The sequence below is a fragment of the Octopus sinensis genome, linkage group LG20 (genome assembly GCF_006345805.1).
Source record: "Octopus sinensis linkage group LG20, ASM634580v1, whole genome shotgun sequence".
Classification (NCBI taxonomy): domain Eukaryota; kingdom Metazoa; phylum Mollusca; class Cephalopoda; order Octopoda; family Octopodidae; genus Octopus; species Octopus sinensis.
In genome coordinates, this window is record NC_043016.1 from 18,294,470 (window position 1) to 18,315,083 (window position 20,614).

At 36.9% G+C, this 20,614-nt stretch overlaps 1 protein-coding gene across 1 annotated transcript in view; it reads left to right on the forward strand.

Moving 5' to 3' along the window:
* The window catches only part of LOC118767234, a 79,091-nt gene extending 59,446 nt beyond the window's left edge, over nucleotides 1–19,645 (forward strand). Inside the window, exon 2 of the mRNA XM_036511517.1 lies at nucleotides 19,416–19,645. Within this exon, the coding sequence (XP_036367410.1) occupies nucleotides 19,416–19,645 (230 nt within the window). The remainder of the gene's footprint in view (nucleotides 1–19,415) is intronic.
* The last annotated feature ends 969 nt before the right edge of the window (nucleotides 19,646–20,614 follow it).

A 20,614-nucleotide genomic window follows, 5' to 3' on the forward strand; every position in this document is an offset into this window, starting at 1 on the left:
CCCTTTAGCATTCAGGTTGCTCTGCTAAATGTATTCCTTATTCATTCCCATTGATTTTAATCAATCATGCATTATCTCATAGCTTTAGTGATTTCAATGACATAATTTTTTATTTTTAGAATAATATTGTATTATAAGTGCGAGAGGCTGGATCTGGCCAGTCTGAAGATAAAAACAGATGAATTGTTTTAGCTGATATAAATGCGGAAGAGTTAAGGCAGTGCCCCAGCATGGTCGCAGTACAATGACAGAAACAAATAAAAGATAAAAGATAAAAATTGTCTGAAGCTCTATTGATTTTGCCAGTCACTACCCTGTAATGAATTACATCATGAGACTTAGTGACTCAGAGGTTCCGTATTTAGAATTTGGTTATTTGTTGAAGTAGTGATCTGTGAGATTCGGTAAATTTTCAGAAAGGAATGTCATTGAAAACACAACTACACAAAAAAAAGTAATAATAATAATAATAATAATAATAATAAACAAATGAAAAGTAAATAAATACATAATAGTTGCCCAGTCTTTAATTCAAAGAACAACGCTACTCAGTTATTAATTCAAGAATTGAAACAGAACTGATGATATGTGTACAAACACTCACACAAACACACACATACATGCACACACACACACACATGCACACGCAAATTCATACACACATTCACGCACAAGTATGTATGTGTTTGTGTTTATATGTATATTGATGTATATGTGTGTGTGTGTGTGTGTGTGTGTATATATATGTGTGTGTGTGTGTGTGTGTATATATGTGTATATATATATACACGCAGATGCATATACATCTATATGTATACAGATGTATGTATATATGTATGCAAATATACATGGTTGTGTGTATATGTATATATATATATAGATATACACACACATGCACATACACATGATATGCAATCCTCAAATGCATATCGTGTCAGTGAATGAGGGTGACTGTGATTGCTTGATTTGCTAAAGATAGTAGTCGAATGTTCTTCATATTGCACTGAATACCATATCTTTTTTTGTTTTTAGTTTTTCTCTTTTCTGTTTTAATGGCAGAACTATAATTCAACTGTGTTAGACTTTGCTTAGCACCTACCACCTCTTTCTGCATGAAAGCATGAGTAATAAGAGGTAAAGTGAAGTGAGTTTGGTATACTCAGTAAATTTACTCTACTGAAGTTATCAATTTGTTCTTACTTTGTCTGGAAGTAGTTTTTTTTTGTTTTTGAACAACGCTGAGATATACACATATATACATACACACATTTATAAAGTCATAAATGATAGAAATAGTTTGATGAAATTTTATTTAACAATAAGAAAATTGTAATATCATGACAATTTGTTTCATAACTTAAAAACTTGTAAATATTTTATATTATTATATTTAATTATTTACACGTCTTCATTAATGCACAATCCAAAAGATCCTTCAAAATTAAGGAGCTTTTTTTATGGGTACTACCTGATTATTTGAATCCATATATTGTGACTTAAATTTACATATATATTTACACATATGAGAGGTTGTTGAAAATTTTCTGATTTAGGGTAAAAGAAAATACACAAGAATCAGTTAATTATGATTTTATTAAACACATTCTCCTCACACATTCATACACCTATTGCAAGGGACCCTCAGTTTTTCTAAGCCTTGTAAAAGAACTCAGAAGGGTGGGCTTCCAACCAGGCTTTTTGAGACACCTTAAAGCCAGGAACTTTTCAGCACTCCTTGTGTGTGTGTGTGTATATATATATATATATATACACACACACACACACATACATACAGTAATCCTTCACCATATCACGGTTTATCATTTAAGCTTACGTCGATTCCTCCATGGTGTCGTTTTGCATTTATAAGGAAATAAATGTATACAAATTATTAAAAATAATAAAATAGAATATACAGTACTGTACTGTTTCCACTTCACGGATTTTCACCTGTCACAGGGGTTTTTGGAATGTAACACCTGTGATAGTCAAGGGATTACGGTATATGTGTGTGTGTATATATCATCATCATCATCATCATCATTTAGCGTCCGTTTTCCATGCTAGCATGGGTTGGACGGTTTAACTGGGGTCTGTGAAGCCGGAAGGCTTCATCAGGCCCAGTCAGATTGGCAGTATTTCTATGGCTGGATGCCCTTCCTAACGCCAACTACTCCGTGAGTGTAGTGGGTGCTTTTTACGTACCACCTGCACAGGTGCCAGACAGAGCTGGCAAACGACCACGAACGGATGGTGTTTTTTCGTGCTACCGGCACGGGGGCCAGGCGAGGCTGGCAACGGACACGAACGGATGGTGCTTTTACGTGCCAGGCAAGGCTGGCAACGGGCACGAACGGATGGTGCTTTTACGTGCTACACGAACGGATGGTGCTTTTACGTGCTACCGGCACGGGGGCCAGGCGAGGCTGGCAACGGACACGAGCGGATGGTGCTTTTACGTATATATATGAAGTATGATGACTTGGTGACAGAACTAACAAATGAGGGGTAACATTGCACTGTACAAGCAGTGGTAGTTGGCACAGAGAGATTTGTTGCAGTAATCATGGGCCAGATCAGTCTCAAAAGAACACCAACAATGAAGCACCTGTCAGAGACAGTTTAGAAGAGCTCAGTTTGGTCATGGGTGAAAAGGAATGACTGATGGAACTGAAAGAAGATACAACAAACCACTAAACATAGTAGAAAGGAAACTCAGTTTGAAAAGTACATGCAGTGGCTGAACAATAGGTTCACCCAAAAGATTTGAGTGTAATCGCCATTGAAGGTGGCATTTAAATAACAGCAGGAGGACATCTAGGAGCCACTACATAGGTGGGCCTGGCTCCTTTGGAGTGTCAGGAACTAATGAGCTGAAACTCTTGTTTGACAGTTCTTCGTCTTAAGACTTCTCTGCTCACTCTGTACCAAGTTTCCTCTCTCTCTCTCCCTCTTTCTCCCCCTATCTCTCTCTATATATATATTGTGTGTGTGTATATATTGTGTGTATATATTGTGTGTATATATATATATTGTGTGTGTGTATATATATATATGTTGTATGTGCTTATCTATCTATCTGTCTGTCTGTCTGTCTGTCTGTCTGTCTACCTATTTGCCTACCTACATACCGACCGCTCAACCGACCTACCTACCTACCTACCTACCTACCTACCTACCTATTTATCTATTTACCTACCTACCTACATACCTATTTACCTACCTATCTATCTACCTACCTACCTACCTACATTCATTCATTCATTCATTAAGGAATGGAGTAGATGAGATCCGAACTACTTATGTTTCATAATGAATGGAACCTCCGAAGTGGTAAATATCTAAGCGAGGTGTATACCACAGGCTACTTGTTAGGCCAAGGGTATATTGATTTGATGAAAATTTACTTTGTTGCAAGGAGGTTCATGTCAACACATGGAAAATTCAATCAAAATGTTTAGAAACAAGGGAGACAGGTTCTCTCCCTATGCTTGTTGTAGGGAGTGAACCTGTCTCCTTTGTCAGCTGTTAGAAAAGTGCTCTCATGTGGCTAAGAGTTGTTTCTAGCAATGCTGGTGCCTACTAGCACCCTCTGTCACTTTAGTGATGTCTATACTTGTTGTGGATATGTATATACTCTTTTACTCTTTTACTTGTTTCAGTCATTTGACTGCGGCCATGCTGAAGCACCGCCTTTATATATATATATATATATATAATGCTTGCATGGATATATATGATATACTTAGACATTTTGACATTGTGTAAATGTGTGTGTGTGTACATGAGTGTGTGTGAGTGTGTGTGTGTTTGTGTGTGATTTGAAACTAGAAACCACTCCCATGTAGTCTTAATTTATTCATTGTGTCACTATTACTGGTTTAGCCACCCCAGTATTAGAAATCTAACCCAGAAAGCATGCAGGCAAATATACTTTTATTGCACCAACTTAAATATGTATAAATCTGTCTGTTAGTCCATCTGTCGTCACGCACACACACACACACACACACACATAGATAGACTTACTCAGTGTCTGTTTCTCTCTTGTCTGCCTACATATTTCTGTCTGTCGGTCTCACTCGGCGCGGGCATGGCTGTGTGGTTAGGGAGCTTGCTTCCTAGCTACATGGTTTCGGGTTCAGTCCCACTGCGTGGCACTTTTGGGCAGGTGTCTTCTGCTATAGCCCCGAGTCGACCAAAGCTTTGTGATTGAATTCGGTAGGCGGAGGTTACTGCCGTGTGTGTATATGTGTGTGTAGGTGCTCAGTGCCTCTCCGAAAGAGAGAGAGGGATATATATATATGTATGATGGCACATGGCTTAGTGGTTAGGGTGTTGCACTCATGATCACAAGACGATAATTACAATTCATAGACTGGGTAAGTGTGTTGTGTTCTTGAATAAAACACTTTATCTTACGTCACTCTACAATCACTTCAACGACACCTGACGTGTGGTACACAGTGCACCTGTTCAGGCAACGTTGATTTGATGAAGGAAGTGAGTTAATGTACAGCACATTCATTGGATCACTATAAACAAACTATTTGTGTGGGGTTGCTTGGCAAAAGCTGAATGCTCATGTGTGATCTTCGATGGGAGTGTTCATCTTTATATATAAAAGAGAGGTTGTGTGCTGTCTGTCTCCTACGATTTAGATTCCTAACTACTCCCAAACTTTGCGGTGCAGTATAACCAAAACCGGGTATCTATAGTCGTGATTCATATCGAGCCCTTCTGGGTATTGGCGCGCGTCTACAATGTCTACGATTTAAAAAAAAATTTACCATCTTTTTCCCCCCATTTTTAATGCATTTTTTTGCTATTATATAAGGGAAGTAACTCTCTAAAAATGTATTATTAATCTCAGAACGTAAAAAGCTACAGTAACACCCCCCCTTGTGGTTAGCCATATTGAGATGGCTATTATACTTTACATCTCTAAAAATGCTTAATAGTTATTTCCCTTACAAACTGAGCAACGCCGGGCGATACTGCTAGTTATATATATATATATATATTATATATATCTATATATATCGTGTGTTGTGTGTGTGTGTGGAGACGCAATGGCCCAGTGGTTAGGGCAGTGGACTCGCGGTTAGAGGATCGCGGTTTCGATTCCCAGACCAGGTGTTGTGTGTGTTTATTTTAGTGAAAACACCTAAAAGCTCCACAAGGCTCCGGCAGAGGGTGGTGGCGACCCCTGTTGTAATCTTTCACCACAACTTTGTCTCACTGTCTCTTCCTGTTTCTTGAGTAACACTGCGATGGACTGGCGTCCCGTCCAGCTGGGGGGAACACATACGCCACAGAAACTGGGAAACCGGGCCCATGAGCCTGGCTAGACTTGAAAAGGGCGACGTAAGAGAGTACATTATAAAGCTTGTCCACTTTCAGATTTCATCCCATGCTATACAGTTGTAATATTATATGCACTTCCTGGTTTGTGCTTGAGCTTCTGTCATGTGTGAATAGATAATTGAAAAAATTTGGAGTCAACAAGGAGTAGGAGTGCAACTGGACATTTGTTATTTAATCACTACAATTGTTTCTACGCAATGTAGTTCCCCAGACATACAGGTACTTGATTATGCAACCATTTCCCTGCATTATGAGATCTAGTTGTGTTTCCTCAGGTGATATGTAAATATTGTTTCCATATATATATATATATATGTGGCCCAGGAAGACATGGGGACAAAATAGTGAAGGCTGATCCTCAGACACTATGCTCTCTCTCATATCTGCCATCATGCCCCACTCACGGTTGCTAATGTTATGTATCTTATGTATCTCTACAACCTGACCCCACCCCACCACCCATTGTTCTTACACCTTGCACATCATCCCCTTATTCTCCTTTCTGAGCCACTCCTATCTCTCTCATCTTTCCCCTTTTCCATACTGATATTTCCAAAACTGCAATGCCAACTTTGTTCATCACTCTTTACATTCACTTCTACCCACATTTCTGAACACCTGCTACACAAAGGTAAACACTAGGTGATTATCTCCCTGGCATTTACCTTTATAGCAAGGCATTTTTCCCTCCAAATTTGAAGAGGTCAGAGGCTAGAAGTGTTCGGGGTCTGAAGATAAGCTGTAAGGCCAGATACCTTTTGAGCGAGAAACCCAGGGTAGTCCTTTAGACTGGCCTCCCCCATTATAATAGGAACTGCTCTACATCTTAGGGTGTGCTTCTCCTCCAAATTTATGTATTTCTACAAATATGTCTGTCTGTCTGTCTGTCTATATATCAGGCTATCAGATGTTGTTACATATCGCTGGTCACAATGCACTTCACATTGTTTTAGCCTTCAAATGACGCCACCCCGCTGGCTAAGCAAGTAGGCCAACAGAAGAAAGAATGAGAGAAAGTTGCGATGAAAGCGTACAGCAGGGATTGCCACCACCCCTGCCAGAGCCTTGTGGAGCTTTAGGTGTTTTTGCTCAATAAACACTCACAACGCTTGGTCTGCTGTCCTAACCACTGGGCCATTGCGCCTCCACCTGTCTACATATATATATCTAAATATATATATAAATATGTATGTATATACGTATATACATATAGTTGTATATATGTATATACGTATGTATATATGTATATACGTATGTATATATGTATATATGTATGTATATATGTATATACGTATGCATATATATATACGTATGCATGTATATGTATGTATGTATACATATGTATATATATATATGTATGTATGTATACATATGTATATATATATATGTATGTATATGTATGCATATATATATGTATGTATACATATGTATATATATATTTATATGTATGTACATGTATGTGTGTGTGTATATATATATAATTGTTAAAGGGGACAACAAACATAAAGTCAAGGCAAACATTTCACATCTTATACAATATTGTTTTTGGAAAAAATTCGAAGTCTTACAGTTGTTTCTGGGATATCCCCGAGTATGGGATATTCCGTCATCAGAGACAAATAGGGAAAATGAGGAGGATATATATTAATGAAATGACGACATGGAGGAAGGGAGTAAAGGAATAAGGATACGAAGAGAGGGAAGAAAAATAGCATAAAAGTTCATAGTTCAACTTTCCAAAGTTGTAGAAACAAGAGCATAAGCCCTTAGGTGCAATCCTGTGTAAATACACAGGATTGCGCCTAAGGAATTATACTCATGGATCACAGGGATGTGAGTTCAAATCTCATAGCTGGCCGCTGACAAATTTTTCTGCAAAATAAGGGTAGTTTATCCTGTTCATGCTATATTATTAACATCACCTTGTGTTTGAGAATAAAATTATTTCCTTATCTTTCAATACATCTCAATGCTTCTAAAGCAAACTTTGTTGACTTTCAACGTAAATTGAATTTAACACACACACACACACACATATATATACATATATGTATGTATAAAGACGTGTATATATGTGTATGTATGCAGATATGTATATATGGAATCTATCTGAATGTATATGTATATGTGTATATATGAGTATATATATATATGTGTGTGTGTGTGTATGTATTATGTATATATGTAATGTGCATGAATATATATACATATGTGTGTGTGTGTGTGTATATGTATTATGTGTATATGTAATATGCGTGAATATATATACATATGTGTGTGTGTGTGTGTGTGTATATGTATTATGTGTATATGTAATGTGCGTGAATATATATACATATGTGTGTGTGTGTCTATGTATATGCACACACACACACACATGTATGTATGGCAAAATGAAAAGCCGAATATGACGGTACAATGTTATTGAATTGCTATGCTGCATCACAAAGAACTGGATGATTGCCAAGAAATAAAATCAAAAACAAAATATATATATAAAAAAAAAGTGTCCATCTGTAATGTTTTCTAAACCTTCACCATTATCATTCTCATTAGAGAAGCTGGGTACTTTTACAATGCTGTTATCAATCCATTGTTCACCTGATTGAGGTGGGAGAAGGTAATAAGGTAAGCAGGTGGGGAGAGGGGTTAACGGAGGTAGAAATCTCATTTTAATTGGGGAATGGATTTTTAAATTAGTTTTTTTTTTTTTTTACTTGTTTGTTTGTTTGTTTGTTTGTTTGTTGTTGTTGGTATTCTTGCCATTATTGTTCATGTTGTTTGTAATTACCTTTTCGTGCCTCTACCGGATTGGTTACATCTCTGTACAAACATACATCACTGGGCTGTTACCTTGGAAACTGTTTTGTTTACCGTGTTTTAATTTCTGCTGTTGTCTTTTTCCTTCCTTCACCTCAGCCATCATCACAGTTACTACAACAACAACAATAACAACAGCAATAATGGTAGCAATAATATTCATACACATGCACGTGCTTGCAGATTCAACATATTCCACTGTTCTTCTCTCACCTGCAGTGATTGACCAATCTTTCTGTACCACTCCCTTGTCTTCTTCAACATTTCATTATCTGCATATTGTTTATCCGATTAATGAGAAGAGCTAGAAGCTATGGGGTGGGGAGGAGAAGAAGCAACCAATGTTATGGCCATGGGCACCATCACATCACCATCTCATCACCACCGTCTCATCACCACCATCTCATCACCATCGTTTCATCACCACCATCGTCTCATCACCACAATCTCATCCCCACTGTCTCATCCCCACTGTCTCATCTTCACCGTCTCATCCCCACTGTCTCATCTTCACTGTCTCATTCCCACTGTCTCATCCCCACTGTCTCATCATGACTGTCTTATCCCCAGTCTCATCACGACCATCTCATCCCCAGTCTCATCACAACCGTCTCATCACGACCGTCTTATCACCACCATCACATCAATGCCACCACCATGACCATCATCATTAGCAATGGCCATCTTAATCGTCTATCTTCCAGACGATGTAATCATCATCAACCGTATCCTCGCCATCATCACCACCACCACCACCATCACTAAAAACAGCTTCATCATCATCACCATCATGGTCATGATAATGATGATGTCATCGTCAGCATTGTTGTCATCATCAACATTGTCATGATGATATTACCTTCGTCATGATCATTGTTATCATCATCAATCTTGTCATTGTCATCACCACCATCATCATCATCATTGTCAACGTCATTGTCTAATTATTATTGCCATTATCATCATCATCATATCTACCACTGCCACTGCTGTCATCACCATCATGATCACTATAATTATCATCATAGGTGCAGATGTACCTGTGTGGTAAGAAGCTTGCTTCTTAACCACAGGCTTTTAGGTTCAGTCCCACTGTGTGGCACCTTGGGCAATTATCTTCTACAATACCCTAGAGTTCACCGAAGACTTGTGAGTGGATTTGGTAAATAGAAACTGAAAGAAGACTGTTTTTGTATGGGTGTTTGATGTGTTTGTGTTTGTCCCCCACCACTTCTTGACAACCAGTGTTGGTGTGTTTACACCCCTGTAACTTAGTGGTTCGGCAAAAGAGACCAACAGATTAAGTACCAGGCTTGAAAAAGAAAAGAAATAAAATGTGCTGGTGTTGATTCCTTCGACTAAAATTTCTTTAAGTTGGTACCCCAGCATGGCCACAGTCTAATGACTGAACCAAGTAAACCGTGAAAAATAAAAGATCATCACCATTATCTTCGTCAGCATTAGCATCACCATCAAGACTATTGTCGGCATTATCACATTTGCTGTTGTGACCCTCATCACTGTTATCTTCATCAGTGCCACAGATATCGTCAACATAAAGTGAATACCTCCATGACCGATATCCAACTACAGTGGAAAAGGCTTGCCACTGGATTTAGTTTAAAACAGACGATGAGCAATGACTAGAAGAATATTGAGCTTTATTTTGATAACCAGTTGATCTAGCGGCGTGCGTTCTTCTCTGATGACCCCATACACTTGCTGGCTTACGGTATGCGGAGTCTTGACTGCTAGCACTTGCATGTCCAAGTTGTCTGCAAAACAACATGGATAAAGTAGAATTACACTTTGGGGGTGGTGGGGGTGGAAAACAAAAACAGCATCATGAAACTGGAATGTTTTTGATTTTAAGTTTGTTTGATCAACTGTGACCTGGGGAAAAATCAGGAACATGATGCTTTCAGGCATGCCATATGTTAAGCTCATCCATGTATGACATTTAAATTTTCTGTCGAAAACTTGTATTCAATATAAATTTTCTTGAAATCAAAGCATGAGCCTCAATGTGGTCTTGACCAGCTAGAAATAGCAACCAAATCACCCCCAAAATAACACCCAACTGATTTACTAATGTACGTATATGTGAGCCAGTAAGGGAATTGCTACATAGTAAGCTAGATCTGCTAGAAATAGTAGCCGAATTGCCTTCAAATCACGCCTTACTGTCTTGACATTTCGTTTGAGTCACACCCTACTTTGTGAAATGAAATAAAAATAGCAAATTAAATAATGTTATCCATGATATATAAAAAGATGGGATGGTCACTACTGGAATGTCTTCAATCATAGGTGTACGTGTTTGGCGCCATACATCAACTATTTTTTATATCCTTGTTAAAGAGAAAATTCAAAAAAACCTTTTCCTCCTGTCTGCTTCATTGCTTTCTTTCTTTCGTTCTTTCTTTCTGTCTTCCTCTTATTCCTTTTTCTTATATTTTTTCCTTCTTTCCTTTTCTCTTTACAGTCTGACCTTTTACTTTTGTGACTAAGTTTTTCTTGCTTTTTTTGTCTTGTCTTATCTTTCCCCCACCTCTTCTTCCGTCTTTCTTTATCTTTTTACTTTGCTTTCATAATACAACACACACTTGAATACTCATTAATTGGACACCAGCTAAAGAAATAAAAGGCGGTGCTCCAGCATGGCCACAGTCAAACTGACTGAAACTAGTAAAAAGAATAAAAGGTGCAGGCATGTTTATGTGATTTAGGTAGGTGTTAGTACCTAGTGAATGAATTTGGTAGACGGAAACAGTTCAGAACTCCTAAGTATGTGTGTGTGTGTGTGTGTGCACCTGTTGAACTGTTAATCCCTACAGTTCTATATTTAAGAAATGAGGAATTATGTACATTATTTACATTGTTTACATTATTTATATTTGACAGATACTTGTCCTCATCTTGTTTGTTGTTAACACAACGTTTCGGCTGACATGCCCTCCAGCCTTCATCAGGTGACTTGGGCATATGGCATAGTGGTTAAGAGCACAGGTTACTAACCCCAAGATTACAAATTCGATTCCAGGCAGTGACCTGAAAAAAAAAATAATAATAATAATAATATCGAAAAATACCTTAGGAATGAGAACCCAGGTTCAAAATTTCCCCAAGACACCTGAGGAAGGCTGGAGAGTATATCAGCCAAAACGTTGTGTTGACAACAAACATGATGAATACAAATATCTGTCAAATGTAAATAATGTAAATAATGTGTTAATCCCTACACATTTTTTCTCTCTTCATTTTTTTTATCCATTCTCTCTCATTTTTTTCCCCTCTACCTACCAGATATAAAACATAAATACTGGGATGAGTATATCTGACTAAACCCTTGAAGGTGGGTCCCACCAGTTTGGAGGCCCCCATGAAAGGTTTATAAGCACTTCTGTTCCTACTTTGATCAATCCATTTAGAAATAAATGTGAATATATGTATTTTTGGAATGTGCTGATACACTGTGAAATGAAGAAATTAAAAAGGATATATATATACACACACACACACACACACATATATATACATGTGTATATATGTGTGTGTGTGTGTGTGTATATATATATCCTTTTTAATTTCTTCATTTCACAGTGTATCAGCACAGTGTATACATGTGTATATATATATATATATATATATATATATATATAATTTTTTAACCGCACCAGTCATTTCACTGTGGCCATGCTAGGGCACTTCCTTAAATAAATTGGCTCCAGTACATATTTTGTTTCCTTTTAAGTCAGGTGCTTATTCTATTAGTCTCTTTCTGTCAAACTGCTAAGTTAAGGAGTTGTAAACAAATCAACACTGGATATCAAACTGTGATGGAGGACACACACACATACACAAATACACAGTGAGCTTCTTTCAATTACTGTCTACCATATCCACTTACAAGGCTTTTGTTGAACTGGAGCTATTGCATATTTGCCCAAGGTGCCACACAGTGGGACTGAACCTGAAACCATGTGGTTTGGAATCCAACTTCTTACCACCCAGTCATGTCTGTTGAAGCTCTGTTGCCTCTTCAATGTCGAGAACAACAAAAGCAAAAACAACTATTATCAATTTCTGTTGGGTTTGTGTATAACAATGCACATTGTGTATGCACTGATTTTGGTTTCACATTTAGCCATACACTGTATGCATCACGTACTAAAAGAAGCGGTCTTTTTGGAATGAAATATAAGGGAATTGATAAATATTTGAAAAGCAACTAATTGATTTAAACGAACCTGAAGAAAAATGTTGCCTGTAGGGTGGGGAAATTACGGAATCAGTTGGAGGCTTTTGCAAAAGACCTTGTGGTACTTAGTTACTCCCCTTTATGTTTTGAGTTCAAATCCTGCCTTCATCAATTTTGCCTTTCATCTTTCTGAAGTCAATAAAAATAACCAACAACAGTCAAGTACTGGGGTCGATTTAATCAATCATAATTCTTGATGGTGATGCTCCAGTATGGCCACAGTCCAATAAATGAAACTGGCTACAGAATAAAAGAATGGCAATGAACAAAAAGAAACCACCCAAAACACAAAAAAAAAAAAAATAAGAAACACCTGTTTCATCTCTTGGGATTCATAATAGAAAACGCACACCATCCCTCAACCGCTCCTAAAGTGAAATATTTCTGAAGGTGATGGCCAGAGTTATACAACACTTTAGTGATAGCTTAAATAATGCTTCGTTTATGAAAGGCTATTATTTATTTAATATATTTTATTGATTGGGACAAGCTCTTGGCAGTCTGAATTGGCTGTCCAGTTTTAATTGTTCATTTGATGAAGATATGTCATATTACTCTGTTAAGACCACCAAGAATGGCATGAATAAATAACGGCCAGTCCGTTCCCAGTTTTCTACTTCAGTTTTAGTTATTATTTTATTTATAAATAAGCTGCACAATTCATTAGCCTGTGTAAAAGACCATCATTTATATTCATCTTACTTGGAATTCTTTTCCCATTTGTTTTTTATTATTATTCTTATTAGATGTGTACCTTCTCTTGGGAGGTATTTGTCTTTCATACATTCAATGCTCACTTCAACATTTGGCAATAGTGTTAAACAGTTTAATTATGGATCTTTATTTTAAACCCTTTTGTAATCATGTTTCTATTGAAATACATTCTTTGTTTTGGAAAGCATTTTGTAAACAAGGAAGAATTTAGTGAAATAACTTTGCTGGTTATTAAACTAGTGTTTAGAACTACGAATTAACCTGAAATTAAGGTTTTAATTTAGATAACTTTAACCCATTGCTACCATATTTCCATTGAAATATATTCCCTTTATTTGAATTACTTCTTAAAATGAAATTAAGCCAGTGTTTGGAGCATAAATTATAATTTTGATTTAGTTCATTTTAACACTTTTGTTACCATATTTCTGATGAACTATACTCCTTTTATTTGAACATACTCCTTTTGTTTGAATTACTTTTGAAAATAGTGAAATATTTAGTAAAATAACTTTGACATTATTAAACCAGTGTTTGGAACATAGATTAACAAGAAATTTTGGTATAAGGTTTTTATATAGATCACTTTAGAACATAAAGTTTATATCAAAGAAGCAATGGTGTCTAATATAGAAGGACAGTACAGGACAATACAAAACATTAATAAAGAAATACTCAGCGAGTTTTTTTCAGTTCGTTTTTTTTTTACACAAAAATATATCAAGTTAAAAATAGATGATTTATATGATTTAAGAATCTAGATTCCCTTACATTTTTTCCAATGTTGCGTAATGATCTTTTTTTTTCCTCATGGTAGATTAAGTAGGGACATTCACTCCCAACTTCCTTACCAAATCCTTCCATTTTTTCTCATACATACTTTTAGACAGCTGTGTCCTCTCCAGCCCTATATTGCTTTTCAGGTGATACCTGAAGTAGTAAAGCATTCCAGGGCCGGAGTGGGGAGTTTCAGGTTGGTTTGTATCAAAAGGGGAAACAATCCACTGACTAATCTGGAATCATTTCTGTTCATTTATATTGACCAGAAAATTATTAATATCACAATGCCCTTTTCTTGAATGATGTTAATCTATGAGAGCAAAAATAAATATTCCTATTCTGTGTCACTTATAGTCAAATATAAAATTAATTTTTCCTTGCTTGCAGGAAGTGCAGTGAGGTGATATAGTTTAAAACCATCTTCTCTCTTCACAGTTCCTGAGAGGGTCATGGGGGCAGAATTGTCAGTCACCTCTATAGGTCCTGTGAAAAGCAACCATTGTTGGATTTTCTGATTGAATTCCTAACAATGAGCAACTTAGACTTAGGCTGTTATCCAACCATCTCGTTCTTGGTTGACCCCCAGGTCTCCTGGTTGGCTTGGCATGAAGAATCTGACCTGTGATTCTTTCTTGTGACATTTTAAAAAAGTTTTTGAAGTTCCTGAGCTGTGACCCCTCAATGTGAAGAAGTAACGACTTGACCTGGAGAGACTCCTTGACCTCCAAAAAGTGTATCCTGTTGAGTAATGTCATTCCAGAGATTCTTTGGAGGAATCCTTTTAGTGATGCTTATAATTGCAATTTTACTCCTTTGATTATTACGCAACATCCATGACCATCGCTGAGTAAAGGTTCGGATACTGTACTGAAGATCTCAAGTGTATATGAAATTTCAATAAATAGCCATGCCACATAACTTGGCATTTCAGCTTTAGAAATAAAATACCTTATTTATATGCAATGAATAGGGATTTTAATGATTCATACACTACCAGACGCTAAAAACTCATATCAAAAATTGAAGAAAGTAAAGAAAATTAAGTGTTTTGATATCAACCAGTATAGTTCTGTGATAAAAATTTTTTTGGTTTTTGTTTGTATATACATCAAAACCTTCAACAACAACAACAACAATGAAGAAGTACATGAGGGACTGCCTGTATTCAATACTCTTTCTCTTTTCTCTCTCTTTTACTTGTTTCAGTCATTTGACTGCGGCCATGCTGGAGCACCGCCTTTTAGTCGAGCAAATTGATCCCGGATTTTTCTTTATAAGCCCAGTACTTATTCTATCGGTCTATTTTACCGAACCGCTAAGTGACGGGGACGTAAACACACCAACATCGGTTGTCAAGTAATGCTAGGGGGACAAACACAGACACACAAACACACACACACATACATATATACACATATATATATATATATACACATATACGACAGGCTTCTTTCAGTTTCCGTCTACCAAATCCACTCACAAGGCATTGGTTGGCCCGGGGCTATAGCAGAAGACACTTGCCCAAGATGCCAATATGTTCTTTCTCTTGTAAAGCAATGCAGTATGGTGTTTGAGGAGAATTCGGTGGCTACTTCTTGTAGTTCAGTCAACCACAGAGAAGCTCCTTCACTGATAAGAAACCAGCCTTCTTGTTGTTGTTGTTGTTGTTGTCATTTGTTTTTGTTTTTACCTCCATATTCGGCAGACATTATTAAAGATGTTCAAGCTGTAATGTTCCTTATTTTACTTTCTATATCAAGGACACTACTACACTGTCCAGTCTATCTGCCTGTATTTAACATGGCAGAATGTGGCTTGCATTTGTTTTAGCTGCTATTTCTAATTAGTCAAGCCTCCATAGAAGCTCTTTTGACAAATCAATATCAATATTATATTAGTAGATGAAAGTTCAAGTGGATGGATAAAGAGACACTTGAGTAGAAGTGAAGTTGCTCTTCACTTTGATTAGAATTAGCTTAGTGAAGAGATTAGATTAAGTAACATGCCACCTGTATTAGAATGTTAGTTTTGGGGGATTTCATGGTGGATTGTTATTGTTGGGTGAGAAAAAAAGACAGAAAAGGAATTGGTTTATAAATATACTTGCCTAGCATCTTTATATTTGGGTAATGAAGCATTTTCACTAACCTCCTTTGTGTGATGCAGCGACTATTGTAATATAAGTTTTCAAGAGCATGAATACAGAATGTGGTTCTGTGATTATGAATCTTTATTTGCAACACCAAACGATCAAGAAAGCTTCTTATTTCTTTATTGCCCACAAGGGGCTAAACATAGAGGGGTACAAACAAGGACAGACAAAGAGATTAAGTCGATTAGATCGACCCCAGTTCGCAACTGATACTTAATTTATTGACCCCGAAAGGATGAAAGGTAAAGTTGACCTCGGCGGAATTTGAACTCAGAATGTAGCGACAGAAGAAATACTTATTCTTTACTACCCACAAGAGGCTAATCACAGAGGAGACAAACAAGGACAGACAGATGGATTAAGTCGATTATTTCGACCCCAGTGCGTAATTGGTACTTAATTTATCGACCCCTGAAAGGATGAAAGGCAAAGTCAACCTTGGCGGAATTTGAACTCAGAACGTAACGACAGACGAAATACTGCTAAGCATTTTGTCCGGCGTGCTAACGTTTCCGCCAGCTCGCCGCTTTACGGTCAAGAAAGCTTCAGCCATAACCTTGGGTTGAACAATACCCTGTGAATAGAATCTTGTTGAAGCCTGTTGTGTGTGTGTGTGTGTGTGACTTTCTTATTTGGTACTCAACCTTTTTAATACCAACCTGCCTCAGTCTGCCTGGTGTTCAATGTTTCAACCGTCTTATTTTTAAGTGATCAAATTTAAAATCTTCCATCAATGATACAAACTTAAAGCCTTACATCAGAGTTTATGTAAGTTTAAGTTCCAAACACCAGCTAAAGGATAACAAAGATGGTGCATATTAGTAAGGAGCCAGCTGTTGTTATGGATGTAAAGAGCAAAATATGTATGAAAACATAACAGAAGATAAACAATATCAATGATATTTCAAATATTCATTTCTTACATATACAGAGAATGTGTGCTGTCTGGTTGTCCAATTCTATCGGCCTACAAAGAGATCTATTTCTGTAATAGTATTGTTCTACCAATTGTTCTCTATGCTAGCAAGATATGGAAGAGCTCTGTGAAAATAGAAAGAAAGCGTGATGTGTTCCACCAAAGATGTTTGAGAAGGATACTGGCAAGACCACATAACCATTGAAGATATTCTAAAGAGAACTAACAGAAGGCCACTCAGTAAAGTTTATCGCAGAACAGTGACTAAGATTAGCGGGTCGAATATTTTGGTTACTAGAACAATGTCATCCTAAAACAGCCTCCAAATGGTCACCGCTGGAAAGGGAAAAGGCGACACGAAAGACTAAGAACTATGTGGTTAGGAACACTCATAACTGACTTGAGAAAGACCACCTTTACATAGGCAGTTGCAGAGAAAACCACAACCAACAGAAACCAATGGAATCAACTTGCTGCCTGATATACCTGAGAACACAAGAGGAAGTGATACTGAATGTAACACACACTCACATTCATTCAATCACTAGTGATATATGTGGGATATAGAAGTGTGATAGAAAGATAGAAGCAGGTGTCTTGTTGAAGGTAAATAAAAGGCTTCCTCATCTGGAAAGAGAAAGAGATGTCGAAGTACGAGGGAAATATGAGAGAGAGAGAGGAGGGACAGAGGAATAGAAAAAGTGGATGGGAGGGTAAGTACACTACAGAGAAAAGAGTGTGACAAATGATCAGTGACAGAGGTGGTTGTATGCAGAGATTATCGATTTTGGATCTGAGTCATTGAGTCTCAAGTAGAGTTCATCTGACCCTTAGGGATCCAGCTAAGATTTTATTGTTAAAATTTATCGACAATAAATTGGTTATACCTTCTACCATGCACAAAATATTTGAATTTTTTTAGCCAGTTTTTAACAATATTTAATGGTAAAAATATAATTAGATGATTTTTTTTTTTTTGAAACATTGAGTGGTTATGGAAGTTCACCTGAGTAAAATAGGGATCAAAAGGGCCTCTAGATAAAAGATGGTGGAGAACTTCTGATCTAAGAAATCATTATTATAGTCTTTTTCATATCATTATGTTGTATCATTTTTGCATTTCTTTAAACTCAAAATTGGCAATTGCTACAACTTCATCTTCTAAATATGGCAATTCCCTGGGAATATTGCTATATTTTTTTCATATTTCATTTCCTTTTTCTCCATTTTTCTTTAAAAAAATCTGTTATCTTTTAAAAGCCAAAAAAATTGTTTTTATTTGTATTACTTGATATGAATGTTGTTTCATAATTTAGACATTTTATCTGATAGAAATTATGAAGGTGGAAAAAAATAATTGTAATAAGTAAAAATCAAGAACATTCTCTAAAACAGGTGTGATGAATGATAAGTTTAAATAGATTCAGAGTGGCTACTTCATGGTTTCTCTCTGCTTGAAAATCTTATGGAAGAAGAAAAAGAAAATTGATTTTTAGTATCTACATATTTGATTGTGGTTAAGAATTTTTATTTGTGACTGTGTAGGTTTGGGTTCAGTCTAATTGCATGGCACCCTGTTCATGTTTCTTGACTCCTAATTATAACCTTTAGGTGGTTGATGCTATTGAAGTAAAATTTACTGAAGCTATTGCATGTGTGTGTATGAATTTATATATGTGTGTATATGTATGACCGGGTGTCATTGCCGAGTCGGATGTCTCGCAGGTATATACGAACTTGTATATTTGAATGTATTTATACATGTTATGTGTGTGTATATATATATATATATATATATATATATATATATATATATATATATATATATATGTAATTAATATTAAATATAAGGATAAAAATCTAAGAATTTATTAAGTAGTCAGCATGTAAAACTAGTTATGGGAAAAATTTATACAAAATATATAATTAATTTATTCCTTTTTAAATACATTTATTATATCAAGGGCATTACTACACATAACTGCCTTAACACTATAAGGGACTATTAAAGTCAAAATTACCTTAATACAGTGAGGGAATGCAACCTGAAAGTCATGTCTTAAAAACAGATTCAACCACAAATTATATCATTTCATAGCTAGTGTATGTAATCCACTTTCTAATCACTGTCGGTACTAATCGCCGTACATTTATTAAGATAGTTTTTGACTTTAAGAGTCCTTTATAGCATGAGACATTTACATGTTGTAATGACCTTAATATAATTAATATATATATATGGTAAGTAGTTTGATTGCCAACTATGTGGTTTCAGGTTCAATCACATACACAAACAGGTACACCTGCACCTATATTTATATTTTATTATGCAATATCTTATTCCAAATACTCTTCTTAATCTGGCATTTTCTGATGTTCTTAATTTTAAAAAATTTTCATTCCAGATATTGTGATGACTGCCAGTCGTCATGAAGACTGTTCAATGATCCGACTTGAGAGGAAATGTCAGAGTGAGATAGACAACAGCCAAATACATTTCATTGGCGGTGGACCATATAAAGGGATTCTGGTCAACAAAATGGCACCCAGTAAGTATCGATGCCTTTGGCTTCTTTATTGCGTTGTTTTTGTCACTGTCATTGATATTATTGCCGCTGCTAACACCATTGCATAAACTTTAAGCCAAGCTTTGTTGAGCAAAACCTGGCTCTGATTCTCTTTTGGTTTTGTTTGATATATTCAGGACTGTGTGACATTTTGCTTATGTGAGACTGTGAGACATAAACAAATGCACCTGCTGCCCAAATGGTGTGAATGTAAAGAGACCCATGGAAGCAAACAAACACAATTCTATGTGTATCATCATCATCGTTTAACGTCCGTTTTCTGTGCTAGCATGGGTTGGATGGTTCGACCGGGGTCTGGGAAGCCAGAAGGCTGCACCAGGCTCCAGTCTGGCCTGGCAGTATTTCTACAGCTGGATGCCCTTCCTAACGTCAACCACTCTGTGAGTGTGGTGGGTACTTTTTACGTGCCACTGGCACAGGTGCCAGACGAGGCTGGCAACGGCCACGATCGGTTGGTGCTTTTTACATGCCACCAGCCCGGAAGCCAGTCAAGGTGGTGCTGGCATCAGCCACATTCGGATGGTGCTTTTTATGTGGCACCAGCACAGGGATCACAACTACAATTTCCATTGATTTTTGATGTTGATGTACTTGACTCAATAGGTCTCCTCAAGCGCAGGGTCGAAACAGTGTTTCTTTACTTGCCACCTGCACAGGAGTCAGTCCAGCGGCACTATATGTATGTATGATGTTTGTGTATGTGCCAGATAAACACATGCAGCCTGCTCTATAGTGGTTGGCATTAATAAGGGCATTCAGCTGGTGCTTGTGCTATGTTTAAAGCACCCAGTACATGTACGCTCTATAATGTGGTTGGCATTAGGAAGGGCATCTAGCCAGAAAAACCATTCCAAAACAAGCCTGTGGTGCTTGGTGTAGACCTCTGTCTTGCCAGCTTCTCTCAAACCGTCCAACCCATGCCAGCATAGAAAATGGATGTTAAATGATGATGGTGATTATACCTGACCCCATACCTTCACAACACACACACACACACACACAGTATCACACACTCG